We start from the raw sequence: 16,377 nt of genomic DNA, 5'->3' as shown, positions 1-16,377 counted from the left end.
AATCTGAGTTTGTCCACTGAATGTGAGCTAAATACTTTTCCTGTAGAGCAGTTATGACTGGCCTTAGCTTAAATTAAAGAAAGATTTTTAAAAATTCAAAGGAAAGGAAGATAAAACACCTGTACCTGTAAATCAAGCAATAAGAATCTTAAGCCGGACTAAGACATTCATGAAATTGCTGCTACAATGTAGCACAGCTAAGAAAGTCCTTTAATTCAAACTGTTCTCAAGAGACATTCTTCAGTTTGTAGAATAGTACGACAAGTTGATGGGCACTTTAGCCAGGGTCAAAAATATTATGCTCTGGAAAAGACACCCTAGTACTGTAACACACTAATGGCTTGAACAGAAGAAGCACTTCCCTCATCACCAGAAATCTGCCTGCTTCTAGTCGTTAATTAATCTGACAGCTTAAAACGCCTCTAGAAGAACTTGTCAATGTGTAACTTAAAAAGCATTAAAAGTTAAATTAAATTAAACTTACTGGCAGCAAAAAGTTACTACACTTTCCTTATATCACTAAAACAAAATTCATGGCTCAATCTTCTACATGGAAACAAACCTCCAAACTGCATTGTAGAGATTGTGGACCTTTTAACATCAATAAGTAGTGACCTAGACCTGCATGGGATGGATAAAAAAAACTGAACTGACTGAAAGACAATAACTGTTCTTTGTACATGTATCAAGGTTCACAAACATCAGTGACCAAATACTTTAGAATTCCAAAGACACTGTGTAGTAATATACCAGAGGAGATGCTGTACACCATTTGTAGCTACATCTGTCAGGAACAGTGGTGGCAGAAGGGGCCCCCTTGTCTAGATAAGCCATTTACCTTACCTTGCCACTACCTCAGCAGTACCTCAAGGATGGATATCCATGCTCAACAGAAGTTTCACACAGCTGCAACATTACCAGGAGCCAGAAAACTAACTCAGTCAGTTACCAGTACTTACTAGACTACATAAAGCACAAAGTTAAGTCTTGTTGGAGCACAAAGCCTAGTTTAAAACGGATCAAAGCAGAAACCTAATGCAAAAAAAAAGAAATGTAATTCAGGACACTGACAAAGTTACTTCTCACGCCAGTCCAAAGTACACTGAACAGGATAGGGATGGGTGTGGCAACTTAGTCATATAATACACGCTTGCTTGCTTTCTGAACTCTGATTCCTTGTTTTTCTCTCCACCCTGTGGAGTAGAAAGTGGACACAAAAAGGCAGATCAAACGCAAACGGCATGCCTGTTTGAACTTTGCCTCAGGATGAATTCCCAAGCTCAATTTCTACTGGCATGTGAAATTTCAATGTGCAGGTCGCACTGAAGCTGCAAGGTTACCCTGTGGCATGGAAATGAGGTGGGAAGACAACGCTCTCAGGCGACTGGCTGCTTGGAATTTGGATGCTTTACTAGGCCTGCCTGTTTTGGCAAAAGAAGGAGACATCTCCGAACAATCAGCTCATTTGCAGATGTGGGGGGCTTCTCCTCTCTAGTTAGTTCATCCAGTTACCAGCAGGCTTTTATTGCATTAAGTCAAAAGAACGAGCTTCTTTCAACTAACGTATTAAACTGCTACTGAAAAAGGCCTACTGGCATCAAATAATAACAACATGGCTTCAAGTGATATTTGAAAAGGCATATTTCAGAGCCCTTGTGTTGTGTGATTGAACTTTGCTTCCAATACAAACAGTATTCTCAAATCTCACTCTATTGAAAAGTAAACAATTCCACCCTAATACTAATATAAGCCTATGAAGTGTAGTCATGTGAGATGCATTTACTATGAAAGCTTTAAAGGAGAGATGTATGTGGGGTGTGTGTAACGCTCAGATAATTCAAGATAACCAATGTCAAATTTCAGATACAGCAGAGATCAGTGATAGGCCCTGGCACTGTAAACCACAGTGCAGTTTCCTGGGCCACAAAACAGACTGCTAGTTGGTGTGATATTTGACACATGATCTCCAGGAGGGGGACAGGCAAAATCTCCAGCCCTATCACAGTATTCTTGAAGCCTCTTTGCTAATCACATTCTGACTCACAATAGTGGTTACAGACACAAATTTACCCATTGTTAAACAATGTCAGGAATTTTTGAAGCGTCCTCTGTTGTAGCAGAAACCTCCAGTTAATGCAATCCAAAGTTGCCGTCCATGTAGCTGTGCATGAAGGCATCTAGTGTTGCCTCATCCACCACTGGAAGATAAGGGTCGCTTCTGTCATAGCAAATCAATGCAGTAAGAGAATGGATTGTGAGCAGACACAAGCACATACTCAGAGAGGCCCTTAGCTCCACCCACACAACTATGTACACTTATCAAGAGTTCCTACTTTACAAGGTCTCTGGAGTCACAGGAAGGATACATGAAGTAATGTTCACACATTTGTCTGGGCTTTGTATTTAAAAATGTACACAAGATAGAATCAAATGCATTTAAACAAAATGTTGCAGATTCATACAAGGAGAAGGTTGGAGTTTGTTCCAAGTTTGTACATCGCTGGGACAAGCCTGCTTAGCAAGCAAGATATTTCAGGGTATAACACGCTACAGTTAAGCACGCTATTAAAAGCCACACAACACCCACCCAGCTATCTAATACGTCGCATTTAGAAAATACCACATTCTACTTCACATTCATCAGCTCTTTTCGAAACGTTAGTTATTCAAAGTACACGTAAGGTCAATTTCCATTCGACTTACTAAGGGAATTCAACGTGGAGACCAAGCTACATTTCCCATTATTCCCCTTGTGATAGTTTAAAGTAGCCAAGATGGAAAGAGAAACAATGCCTTGTCTATACGCTGTACTACTTGCATCTCTCCTTAAAAAAAAGTAGCAAAGACAACACCAGTCTCCTTCAACAGACTTTAACAAGACCATTATTGTAAAAACGACCCAGAAATGTCGCAGAGGACTCGGCATGCAGTCCATGAAACTAGCTACTTAGATCAGTGATAGTTAATTAACCTAAGTTACCTAATCTTACACTATGATTCAGGACAAATGTGGGCAAACCAGTAAAAGGGGTAAAACAAACTAAACTGAAAAAGTAGCCAGCTAGGTTAGCTAGTTAACGTTCTCCTCTCTTCATGACTTGGGGTAGATAACGACTTAGAAATCGAAAAAGCAGTTAACTCGCCAATGTTTTTAGCTAATCAGTCAACTTAGCAAGCTAGCTAGTCATTAAGCAGAGTAGGTTAGTTAGTTAGCTGGTTAACGTTAGCGAGCAAATGGTGCTGGGCCGGACACGGGCTCTTCTTTAGCTTGAAATGACAGCGTGGTTAAATCGAATAACAGGCCGATTGCCACACTAAAGCAAGTTGGGCTTAAGTGTCGGGCTAGTCACCCCAGTTTTACTTCAAAACACAGATATACATTTTCCAAAATCTAATACAGCCCATCTGAAATCAAGACCACTGAACCTCAGACATTAGCCAGCCATTGCCGTCCGTTCCCGTCAGTCACGGCACGGATCAGCAGTGTGCTAGCTTAGCTAACTAGGCCCCGTGTGAGGCTAACTAGAGGCGCTAGCTTAGCTAGCGAGGTGCCTGGAAGCGCATTATTTTTTTCACCACGACCGACCAGGGTTGTGGTTGGTAAAGGTTTTAATAATGAACACCAGACGTACCTGTCACGATATCTGTAACAAAGCTAGCTACTGCTGGAATGAAAGGGCTGTTCCCTTTTGTGGAGCGCGATGGACAGCAGCTCCGGCCCGGCGCTTAGCAGCAAGTCTATCCCGTTTCGCAGAGGCAGAGGCGGAGGCGGGTCGCTCGACCGAACACGGCACAGATGTCCGAATCATGAAGGAATCGGTCCTTTTCAATAAATCGGCCGAACCGATTCACATGTTCAGCTGAATTTACTTTTTGCAGTTATGTCAGTTGCACACTCTTACGACTAATAAAATTAATTTAAATACATTTTCATATATAAAAAACACGAAACAACACATTGTAACTTATTATGAGCAATCTACTTGTATTCACTTCATTTTTCTCTCTGTGAACAATGTCTTCAAATCCGGACCTTGAGTCCAGTTTGAAGTTGCAAGCTGTAAACTGCTTCCTTTCTCTATTTTGTTTTTGAGTCGTGCATAATCGGAATCTATTAATGAGCAGAAGTGGTGATGTCATTTGCTGACGTGTATCTCGGTGTATTTGGGGTTGAGAATAAAGGTAACGCGCCTTATGAATGAATACATCGTTGAATCAAACGTTCGATTCATTCAGACAGTTCAAAAGAATCGGTTCGTTAAATTGAATCGTACAACCAATCGCTACAACACGATAGAAGCCAAGCCCATCCAGGAGGACGAATTACAGTTAAACCTGCGCTGAGGGCGGCGCCAGAGATGATTCTCGCGATGACTGAGTCCAACTCCACACTCAAAGCTATTATGACAGTGGTTTGCTGAGGTAAACGGGGGTCTCCGTTCATAAAAAAAACAAACAAACAAAAAAAACCTCGACTAGTAGGGCTGATCTAGGATCAGTTTTCGGGACTATGATCGTTATATATGCATAAGGAATCTGATCTAAGATCATCTCTCATTTTCTGAGTTTTGTGAGCACCAGAACAGGTTGGTAATTTTATGGCTGTGTCTTTCCTGGACTCCAAACCATATCAAGAATTTATCCTGCATTATAACAGGTTTAATAACTCTAGAGTTAAGACAGTGTCATACATTACAAATCACCAAAAACAAGTTCTTTTAACATCTGACTTATTTAACAAGCTGACTGATTATAACAAAGCCCTTTTAACTGTGTTTGTACTACTGGTTAACATTGGCCAGAGGTTTGTGTCTGAAACTTGGTGAATGCTGTAGCTTTTGCTCAAATGTTGGCACCTTGTCAATTTCCACAGTCTTAGACCTTTAATAAATTAAGCAGGCTTCATTCTTCCATGTTCATAGACTCTAAAGTGTTCTTTAACTCAGCCTCATAGTGTCTCCTCAGACCCTTCAGGTAGAGACGGAGGCTGTCAGAATCTAGCCTGGAGTTTCGGGCTGTTTGCAACAATCTGGTGGCAAGATGATAAACTGCTCTCTGTTTCATTGTGGCTGGATCACTCTGATTCTTAGCCTTAGAGGAAGATAAACAGTAAAATGGCTTAGTACAGTTAAAAATGTGCAGTTGTCTTAACACAACTAGTGAGAAAATTGAGTTGTTATCCAGTCAAAGTAAGCATGAATCACAAGACATGAAAACACAATGTGCAGCTCAAAAAATTTACCCATAACTTCTGGCTGAGTTTAGCTGCAATAGACTTGGCCTCCTGGATGATGGCTGGTGGCATGGAGGTAATCTCTGCTGCTCTTATACCTTAAGCAGGAGAGCAAAAAAATAATTAGATTTAGTTGTATTATGTATGTGTTATTCCACCCGATGACTGCTGGAATTGGCTCCAGCACTCCCCACAACCCTGAGGGAGAAGCGGCTTAGAAAATGTGTGTGTGTGTTATATATAATATATGTAACATATATAATAAATATAATATATAAAAAAATATATAATAAATGTGTCCAATTTATTGAATATGCAGTTAGAATTTGATGAACAGTGAGAAATTTGTCTTGTTTTAGAATGCTTTAGATTACCATAGCTGCGTTCCTCAGAACACCCCCGAGTCAGCAGGTAGGTGTAGACCACTCTCTCTGTGCTGCCATCACTCCCACGAATGTGCTGAACCTGCATGTGCTGGTTCTCCACATTGGGGTAGAGTGTCTCCAATTGACACAGCTCCAGGAAGTGGGTAGCAAACAGAGTGAATGCCTGAAAGACCCAAAGAAAGCACATATTGGGTAGTTTATCTCTCATGATTATTTATATTGTTTGTATGTATGGCTAATATGATCAGTATAGGTTGCTGCAGGTACATATCAAGACTTGAATACTACTATACCTTCACACTGATGATGAATTCACAAACTGCGTGGCAAATGCCGATACCCTCCTCAGCACTAGTGCCACGTCCCAGCTCATCAATAATGATGAGTGACTTGTCAGTTGCAGTGTGTATTATGTATGCCACCTGACAGTAGAATGAAGAAATGTGACTATGGCTGTGGTCAATCTATTACAATATGCTTGCATGTATGACCTATCATTTTTTTATATTCACCTCTTTCATCTCAACCATAAACGTAGATGAGCTGGTCTCAAAGTCATCATCTACTCCTATTCGGGTGAATATCTGGTCAGCAACTCGGAAGGAGGCATACTCAGCAGGCACAAAGGATCCTAAGACAAAAATTAAAGTATGATTTTAAAGCATTCTTGGACAGCTGTATTGACATTCACAAATACATTTTTTATTTTAGCTGCACAAATCTCCCTGTATCCCCACGACCCTGACGGAGAAGCGGCTTAGAAAATGGATGGATGGATGGATGGAAATCTCCCTGTATGGATTTTGAAATGTGTTCAAAATATATAAATACACTGTAAATATACTGTAAATCAGGAACAAACTACTCTTTTTGACATTATATGTTCAAGACACAAAATAGCACAGTCAAAAACAAGTTGATTCAATAAAGCAAGGCTACTTACCTATCTGAGCCATAATTTGGCAGAGGGCCACCTGTTTGAGGTAAGTGGACTTGCCACTCATGTTAGGGCCTGTGATTATAACAAAGTTACTTCCCTCAGAGATATAGCTGTTGTTGGAGACAGGCTGCTTGCCAGCAACACGTTCTAGCATAGGATGGCGGCCTTGCTTTATTGCCAGTGTGTCAGTGAACTCAGGTCGCACTGAAGGAAGCATAAACACACTGTGAAATGGAGTGAAATGGTATCCATCCAATCAGCTACAGTAGTTATAAACTCTTGGTATTTAATTCTAATATAAGTACAATTTAGGGCATTTGAATAAAATTACAACACCAGTATTAATTTTATTTTCAACAATATGAAATCAGGTTTATTGCAGATACATATATAAAATGATTTCATTTGTAGCCTTTCACAAACAAAGAAAATATGAAAATTAAGATATTTTATAAGACACATTGCTGTAGATGATCTTTTAATGACTGAAAAAGCTATATCACATTGAACATAAAGTTAAATAAAATATCCAGAATGTCTTGCATTTGAAAGGTGGTGATCAAATCTCAGGAAGACAAATTACTAACTAATTACTGTAAACATATAATCATAAATAGCATGACTGCCTGAAAATTAAACCATTGAAGAAGACAATAGAACACCTTCTAGTTTATTGTATTAGAATCTGCATGGTTTAAGTTATCACTGAACAATGTAACAGCAATTATTAATAACATAAGAAGTTCCAAATTTTGAATGGCAGAGAATATAAAAACCATTGCAAAAGCAGCAATCAAAAAGAAAAAAAAACATTAAAAAATATTATTAGATAATAAATAGATATAAATAGATAATTACAGTATATTATTCATAATTTCTTCACTTTATACAGTATACTTAAAATATGAAATAAAATAAATTGTTTTTTATATTATTGTATAAAACATGACGCATTTTTGGAAACAACTCCTACCGTAGTCTGAGACAGTGCAGGCAGTGGCCAAAGAGAGCAACATATCCAGCATGGACACAGCATCAGACAGCTTATACAAACAGTGGATCTGCTCATGCACTCCGTTAAGTAGGCGGCACACCACCCTGCAGAAATATAGTGGAAATAGATTCTCTCAACATGTCAATGTATTAACATTCTTGAAAATAACCCAGAACATTGGAAGCACTATTGTGGTAAACACAAAATCAAAAAGTTATATATGTGTACCTTTATGACAATACCAATAACTTCACACCACAGATAAAACTTGTAGTTATTCATATGCTGTCAGTGCATTATCTGTCAAATGATTAAAGAGCAAGATCTGTATTTGTTTCATACTCACACATAGGACATGTGAAATATCTCCTTGAGGGCCTCATCACAGCGCTCATTCATCTTCATCAGGTCTAAAGTGGTAAAGGAGTAGTTGTTTTTCTGTCTAGTTACCTAAGGTGAATCAGCACAATTTTAGCCCTTGGATGAGAAGATTTTACACACTTGTCTAAATGCAGCCAATGCCTGTAATGTTTAACATTAAGGGCTCCAGCCTCACTTTAATAAACTCTCCTGGGAGCTGTCCATCAGGCAAGACCACATCCTCCAGCCTTAGCTGAATGAAGAAACCACGAGCACTACTGAAACTAGTGCGCAGGGGAAGGCCGTACTTTTCTTCAAGCTGATTCACCAATCCTGAGCAGGTAGAGTACAATAAAGATGCTACTACCAAGCCAAAGTATTGTACTTTAGATTGATCACATCAGCCTAACTATTTATAAAGTATTGTACAACTACTAGAAGTCATCAGATCACCTGTGATGTCATCCACTACCTCAGTGTAGGCTCGCCGTGCAACATCAAGAAATTCATTGACACCAGGACGCACAGCATAGCATTTCTGAGTGCGCAAGTTCAGACTGCTCTTCAAATAGGTGGTATCATCATTGATCACTGTTTTGATCTGAGCCAAAATGTTGTTAAACCTATGCAAAGAGAAGTTAACAGCTGAACCAAATGTTAACACTACCTTTAGTGTTCTACTTAAATAACTCAGATGTGATAACAGAAGCTTTCCTCTAGGCAAGCAATGGTATTATTCTACTCCAGTCAAGAGGTTTAGGTTGTAAGTTTAAGGAGACTAAAGACATTTGGCACATAACAAACATCTTTACAGTTCTTCCAACCATAGTGTTTGCTACCTGCTGTCTTCTAACACAGTGCAATATCCTTTCAGCAAGGCTGTTTTAGCGTCCTTCAGCACCATCTGTCAGAGAGACTTATTGATAATTTGCAAAATACTCACTGATACATACATACATACATACATACAACCAAGAGCCATTCATCATCGTAGTCTTATCAAACCATGACAGGATATGCCAGGATTTTTTGTTACTGAGTATTCTACAGTCACTGAATTATGCAGAAATCTTCTTCTCAAACTTGTGTTGACAGTTACCAGTTCTCACCTTCAGTGGCGCAATCAGCTCTAGAGTGTGTTTCAGTTGAATGACATGAATTATCTTTGATTCAGCCACTGCCACCTATATGAAAGACATGCAAGAGCGATGACAGTTTCGGTGCACTTCTTGATGTCTTCTAAGACCACAGGTCTTCATAGAATGTCACATTGCTTTTTTAAATTAATTCCACAGGTGTCATTCGCTGTCAGGTAACAGTTTCACACAGTCAAGCACATACCAAGGTCAAGCTGTTGCTATTGTTCTGAGGGTGATACACTTTTGTTGGCAGTAGCTGGTGGCAAGTGATATGATCTGAAATGCCTCAAAGTATTATGTTCAATATAGATGCTATAATGATGTCATTATGTCACCCAGCGCTACATGCAACTGCCAAATATAGCAGACTAGCATTGTGCCAAAATCTGATATAATGTATATAATTATACACAGAAACACTAGTGTTCAACAGTTTGGAATCTTTGGTTACCTACAGTTACTTAATACTGGATCTCATTCAGCTTTGTCAGTCATTCTAGAATCTTCTACAGCTACATTAATCATTTTGGACACATCTAACATCTCTAACATTTTTTCATTTACAGCTTCCTAGTAGAAGTTTGAATTTTAAGGGTTTTCCCAACACATTCTGGCTAAACCTCCACTCCTTAAGCTAAATACCACATGTGAAATGAAGCCACAACTAGTCATGAAGTTTTCTCCTGGTCCCTGATTGAATTTAAGCACAGCCAACCAGGTGCACTGTACAGAGCTATTAATAAGTTAAGATTTTGACTTTGCTTTCTTTCTGCTATTCGCTTTTTTCTGTACTAATGTTCTGCACTCTTTTGGTGGGAAAAGAATAATCTCCAGTAAACTAAATTCTTAAAACCTTAAAAATGTAATGTTTTCAGATGCATCACTAGTATCTGTCTAATTATCTAAAACCTGCTCATTATTAGAATAAATTAGAATAATTTTATCCACTTGTATGCAACCAGATTGTAGATCTTTTTTTATGGTTGTTTCAAGTGGATAAAATAGTTCCAACATTTTTAACGACAGTGTATACTTACATATATTTACATGCATATTCTTCAAGTATACTATACCGTCTCTTGCTTGGGGAGCTGAATAAGGGAAGAAATCAGTTGATCTATATCCAAGAAGTGTGTAATTGCTGCAAATAAAATAGTAACAGCAATGACTACTCCATGTACTTGGTGTTTCAATCTTGCTATATTTGGTTTAAAGTTTAATGACAAACAGGCCAACAATGCAGGAAGGTGCAAGCACCAGCCACAAAAATGCAGTGCTGAACACAACGATGTTATTATATAAAAGAGGTTACCATTCTTCAGACCGAAAAAGAGTTCCTCGTCCTGCAACAGTTCCTGCCAAAAGACCAGTAGGGTGCTGGATGAATTAATCTTCAGATAGAACTGCTGTTGTTGAGCTATATATGGCAGATACATTACCTGTATGGTGTCCAGTCGTGTGTTAATGGCGTCAACATCCAACAGTGGTTCCAGAATGTTGGAGCGAAGCCTCCTCTCGCCACCAGGGGTTTTAGTGTGGTTCAAGACACCAAGTAGAGTGTGACTGCTCCTGAACAATCAAATATAACAACAGTCATGTACAAGGACATTTTATTATACTGTACATGTGTGCATATGTACAATGTCTGCTTGAATTGAAAACCTGAAAGCAAAAAAGGGAAAAGAATGTGTGGCCTTTTTGTCGTTTTGCTTCATCTTATGGTCTCTAACCTTTGGTCTCTGTTGTTAATCACTAGCTCCAGATTCCTGGCTGAAACTGCGTCAATCATGGCAGTCTGCTCACTGCCGGTGAAGCTCACTTTCAGGGATTTAGGTGCATAGACAGAGTTCTGAATGAACTCAACGTACTTAAGAAGGGCTGCCGCAGATGCAAGGCAGTAATACCTACATAAAGACATTTAATGAAACAATGGTTCATTCACTGTTTTTGCGATGAAAACTAGTGGATTTTCAAATTGCCATTCAGCCTACTGCAGAATAACTCTTCATATTCACATTGATGTTATATGGAACATGTCAGCCTGGACTGCATAAGTTTTAGGTTTAAAGTTAATTAAATTAAATATGATTTTCTTCACTTTTCTAAAATACTTTTTATAGCATACAAACACTGCTAAAGTTTTAAAACTCTCCTGTGAATTTATGGAAACTAAATTGCAAAGACCCTCTTTTGAATTCACTGTTTCTGTGACATAACAAAAGACAATATACTGTAAATTGACCCATATCCACCAATTTAGCTTACAGCAGTTTAGTCATAAGAAGTGCTCCAGCATGGAAGGCTTTTTGAATGAGGTATACATCTTTCTTAAAGGCATACTAACAAAACAGTCTGTTAAAAGGATAAAGACAGAATTGAAAATGGCCACGTAAAAGTATATTAATACTATTTTTGGTACGCAAACCACATTAACATTATAAGTGGACCTCTGGGGAAAATACCAGAAATAATACTGCATAGTATTATATTTATATTCTCTGAGGTCAGTAAGTGAACACGAGTGAGTACAGAACATACTTGGTTTGCACTTCCATAAGTACAGTGCTGAACTCGGGGGCACAGAGCTGCTGGATGTACTCCAGTCCTTTCTTCTCATTAAAGTACTTCCTCTGAAGAGCAGTGAAACCAACTGACTGTGTAAGTTTTGAAACAGAAATAAAACATGCATATATTACACTAGGCCTCATTTCATAGAGAGAATATACCCTGTATTACTATTTATCTATTCAGTAATGTGAATTTCTTTACAAAAATGAATAATTTCACTTATTACTGTCAGCATCTTGTTGATTATAATTCAACAAGTGACTTCTACACCTTCTCACATACTTGATTTTGACTCATGCCTCTAGTGCTCTGTGTAACAGGCCCAGCCCTGATTTGAAACTGCCAATTCCAGTAAACAAGCAAACAAACATAAGTACCGGGAAGTTTTCCATGATGAGGTTGTACAGCTTGGTTCCTCTGCCTTTCTCACTAGCAGTGTCTGGCATTAGAATATCAAGTGGCATCAGGATATGGAGTTTGGTAATGACCTGCATTGATATTCCACATTATTTATAAATATGCAGTGTCAAAGAAACATTCATTGCTTAACCTACAAACACTTTGTAAACAAATTCTTCTGATTATTTCTAATCATGTGTCTAATCACCCAACTACCTCAAATGGAATATTTTGAAATAAGAAAAATACATATTTTTCTGAATTGTTTATGGCCCCACCATTGGTTTTCACCTTTGCGTAAGTCCCAGTGTCTGCAAACTGTGAGAGAACCAGTTCGGGAGATTTCAAATTAATGCTGGACAGGCCGATTTCTCCCCGGGCTAAACCCCGGCCCTCCACCACAGCCACAATCACAGAGGCAGAATGAGACATGCTTGCAGAGGAGGAGGTTGTCACTATAGGAACAGAAGGGTAAAGTGAACATACTGACTTGCTTCAGTCTTCAACACATGCTGCACTTTAATGTTGTACAAGCACAGACATATTTCTGGATATTTTTTTTTCCAGTTGAATGCTGAATAATAACAGACCTGAACTGTGTGGTATGAGTTAATATTACTAATATGTAGAGTTAACAATAATACATTTCAACATATGGGTTCCTTCATTAGATGTATGAAATGTGAACAGAGTAAACAAATAATTCAGAGTGGTTTGGTGTGAAATGTTCTGCTCTAGAGAAACTTGCTGAGTCCCAAATGTTCACAGTGGTGGTGATAGGAACCAGACATCCACCTCTAATAAGACAGAATATTCTTTTATGGGGCGGCATGGTGGCGTGTTGAGTAGCGCTGTCACAGCGAGGAGGGCCTGGGTTCGATTCCCCGGCCGGGTGATCAGGGTCCTCTCTGTGTGGAGTTTGCATGTTCTTCCCGTGTCTGTGTGGGTTTCCTCCGGGTTCTCCGGTTTCCTCCCACAGTCCAAAGACATGCAGTCAGGCCAATTGGACATGCTAAATTGCCCCTAGGTGCGTGTGTGTGTGAGTGGCTGTTTGTGTCTGTCTGTCTGCCCTGTGATGGACTGGCGACCTGTCCAGCATCCATCCTGCCTTCCGCCCGAAGACTGCTGGGATAGCGGTCCCTGACGGAGAAGCGGCTTAGAAAATGGATGGATGGATGGATGGATATTCTTTTATGAAATGGTTAGATGTATGCTGCCTGATTTCTGATACACTGTTATATAACAATGTTGTGATAAGGTTTTGGGTTAAAATGCATCTGAATCCATATATTTTAATCCATTCATGATACATGCAGGCTACTGTAAGGTAAAATAGTCCCCAAAGAAAACACTTGGTCAGATTTAGCACTATTTTACCATCGTCAACATTACATATAAAACTCTAAAGTCAAATGTAGGTTCATTTGTGGTTTTGGTAGACATTGTGCTGTAGACATTGTGATATCTGGTTCTTATCATCACCACTGTATAAAACTCAGAGTCTGTGATGACCTTTCAAGCGATTTCACTGTTGCAGACAGATTTCCAATGTGGGGAAAAAAAATCATCAAGAGAGACTTGCTAGAATTGGGAAGCACAGCCATCAATCTTGATTGTATGTTGTAAGGTGGGCAGGATAGCTGTCTTAAGTCAGTCCTTTTCTTTCTTGAAAGAAAAAGAAGTATTGAGTGAGAGAGAGCGCACGTAAGGGAGTGTTCTGTTGGACTTTGCACAAAAGAGGAGAAACTGGTGGAACTGAGGAGTAAGCAAGAGTGTCTCTCTGACATGTCTTCCCATTTGTACCATGATAGAGAGGAGAACAAAAAGAAGAACAGAAATTGCGGTGTCTTGTCTGTTTGGCTAAAAGCTGCTTCTGTATCAGCTCCATTGTTATACAGTTTCTCTTCTTGTAAATTTCCACCAGGAACATGATGGAAAATAATCTCAAAAGGAATCTAGTTACAGTCTTAAAAATAGTGACCCTATAAGATCCCCTGTCTTTGCTAAATCTATATAGATAGCACATATCTACACAACTAGTCTGTGACAAAAAAACCTTAGAGATGAAAGGATGACAGACTTCAGTCTTTTAAAGCTCTTTAAAAAAGTATTTTGAGGCTTTTTAAAGACTTCTAGTGTACAGTTATCATAGGTTTTTCTACAATGAACCACATAGAACCACTCTGAATGTACATCTCAAGGACTGAATTATTCAGAAATCATGAAACTTTGTGAAAGTCCTCTTTAATAATTGGCCTTATCGCATTTCACTAACAAAAAATGACGTGCCATCAGACAGACACGCTAAAACTGCTATAAATATGAAATATCGAGTTTCTAAAAACACAATGAAACATGAATATATTAGTATTACAGAAGCACGAAACTACTGGAGCATGAAGCATCGCAGAAGCATCGTAACGCCTTAAAAAGCTGCCCTGCACAGCATCAACCACCTGGTAGGAAGTTTCCCTTTTCGCTAATACCCACTGTTGAGCTCCCTCTGAGGCATTCGTCCAGCGATGGCACGGCCCGCTGACCCGGGGCTCGTCCCGGGCGGACTGCTGGAGCTGTGGGCGCCACTGACCGGCACTGGTGAACCAGAGGAGCTCGACCTGTTTACCCCTAAACACAGAGGGTCCAGAGTCTCAAAGGACCAGATGAGCTAATAAGTACAAGCCAGTTCTGTTTGTAGTAAAATGCCACTGTGGGCCGCTAACTGTGTAGAACAGGCGAGAAAGTTTAGCCAACTAGGCTAACACTGCTAGTTTTGGTTCATGGTAAAGTTTGCTAACGCTACCTGCTCGAGCTGGTGTTTCGCTTGAGACTGACACCCGGACGCCGGCAGTAGCCGCGGAGGTTGATCCGGGAAATGAAGCAGTACTGACACTATCCGAGCCGGTGGAGGTTGAGAGAGGAGACGGCGTCTGGCCCGTGTGCTGTAGCCGTGAGAATGGAGCTCGGCTGAACCGGCGGGCCGGAGGTGACAGAGTGCTGGTGCGGGTGTCTGAGCTACAATCGCCTGCTACCTCTTCAGTGCTACTTCTGGGCACCTGTGAATTCATAGTGGTGTTTCTTAAGACAGTATTTGTGGCAGAAAACGGTGAAGATAAAAGTTTGTAAATCGACCGAGAGCAGGTTAACCGGGCGAGTAAAGGTTAACAGCCGTTAAGCTAAGAGAGCTGTGCTCAGGGCTCAGCCATTCCCGCCGTTTTTCACGGGCCAAAGCGATTGGCTGAGTCGCGTTAGCCTCGCGACTACTCGTAATTGTATTAAATTGCCGATGTACCGATCGCCGCTGTGCTGTGCAGACTGTTAGGACGTCTGTAGGGATGAGCGAGTGTACCGACAGATCAAGTTAGAATCTTTTTTTATTAAATTGAAGGGTCGGTGACTTACTTACCGAACTAAGACTAAAAGATAATTTAGCAGAGGATAAACCTCCCTTCAAGTAATATTCAGTGTCAGGCTCTGAATTAAATTATTTACTAAATGATTCACTGTAAAACTGTATTATTTAAGAAAATACCTGAATGTCTTACAAGCTTCAGTGTCTGTGTTTAGAGCTCAGTGAGGGAAAATGAATGTGTGGCACAGTTATGGTAACACGGGAAACTGCATTGCGACGCTTGAGTGTTGTTGGTAATTTGGTGAGCAAAATCCACTTAAACGATAAACGTTTCAGCATCAAACTGCAGTGTACTGTGCAGCTGTTTTATTGCTATTGTTTTAATATTGATGCCCAAAATGCACTCTCTTGTTTAGCAGCGCGGTGGCGCGGTGGGTAGTGCGGTCGCCTCCCAACGACGGGGGGGCCTGGGTTCGATTCCCCGACCGGGGGTGAGTGTCTGTCTGCCCTGCGATGGACTGGCGATATCTTGCCTTCCGCCCGATGACTGCCGGGATAGGCTCCAGCACCGCCCCCCGCGACCTTGAGGGAGAAGCGGCTTAGAAAATGAATTCATGGATGTTTGGTTTAAATATCCATGCGCCGGATTACGGAGCCCAGCTTTAATGGCAGCGTCATCTCATGTGTGCAGTCAAACTCAACGGCGATAGTGGACTGGCTGCATGGCATTTAAATTGTTTATGCAGTGCAATCTGCTGACACAGTGAATTCTTATAGTGTCTGAAATGTTTTAGTACCGTAACATATTCTATTCACTATAATAGTGTTCTGTATAGTGATCTAGATTTTGTAATGTAGGGATTTGTGATTGGAGGACCTTTTTGGACCATAGACTGCCTGTTTTGGACAAGGTACTTGTCTTCTTTCAGCAGTCCATGATTGCTTGACAACCATAACATACTTATTTAAACAAACTACATTTCTTGATGGAAAAAGTATTTATTGTGAT

At 40.0% G+C, this 16,377-nt stretch overlaps 2 protein-coding genes across 7 annotated transcripts in view; both read right to left on the bottom strand.

The window, feature by feature from the left end:
- Window positions 1-3,781, bottom strand: part of ktn1 (kinectin 1) — a 30,476-nt gene extending 26,695 nt beyond the window's left edge. For all 3 annotated transcript variants that reach the window (XM_037542010.1, XM_037542011.1, XM_037542012.1), the window contains exon 1: window positions 3,633-3,781. The gene's annotated coding sequence lies outside the window, so the exon portion shown is untranslated. The remainder of the gene's footprint in view (window positions 1-3,632) is intronic.
- A 1,037-nt stretch (window positions 3,782-4,818) lies between these two features.
- msh4 (mutS homolog 4) lies at window positions 4,819-15,279 on the bottom strand. 4 transcript variants are annotated; one of them, XM_017711768.1, is made up of 21 exons: window positions 14,820-15,279; window positions 14,510-14,644; window positions 12,311-12,474; window positions 11,998-12,108; window positions 11,591-11,706; window positions 10,783-10,956; window positions 10,492-10,621; window positions 10,365-10,407; window positions 10,126-10,193; window positions 9,023-9,097; window positions 8,753-8,817; window positions 8,367-8,536; window positions 8,110-8,246; window positions 7,900-8,003; window positions 7,533-7,657; window positions 6,563-6,763; window positions 6,132-6,250; window positions 5,913-6,041; window positions 5,608-5,782; window positions 5,243-5,331; window positions 4,819-5,091 (listed from the first exon to the last, which is right to left on the bottom strand). In XM_017711768.1, exons 1-21 carry the CDS (start codon window positions 15,082-15,084, stop codon window positions 4,903-4,905), a joined length of 2,784 nt encoding a protein of 927 aa, XP_017567257.1. In that variant the 5' UTR covers window positions 15,085-15,279; the 3' UTR covers window positions 4,819-4,902. The 4 variants fall into 4 exon arrangements, with proteins under 4 accessions (XP_017567257.1, XP_017567260.1, XP_017567259.1 ...); XM_017711771.1 differs by having other exon boundaries at window positions 14,510-14,666; window positions 14,820-14,879; XM_017711770.1 differs by lacking the exon at window positions 6,563-6,763.
- Window positions 15,280-16,377: the final 1,098 nt, after the last annotated feature.

Source organism: Pygocentrus nattereri, chromosome 10 (genome assembly GCF_015220715.1).
Source record: "Pygocentrus nattereri isolate fPygNat1 chromosome 10, fPygNat1.pri, whole genome shotgun sequence".
Lineage (NCBI taxonomy): Eukaryota > Metazoa > Chordata > Actinopteri > Characiformes > Serrasalmidae > Pygocentrus > Pygocentrus nattereri.
The sequence above is the reverse complement of the archived record's forward strand: the minus strand, read 5'-3'. Positions and strand labels throughout refer to the sequence as shown.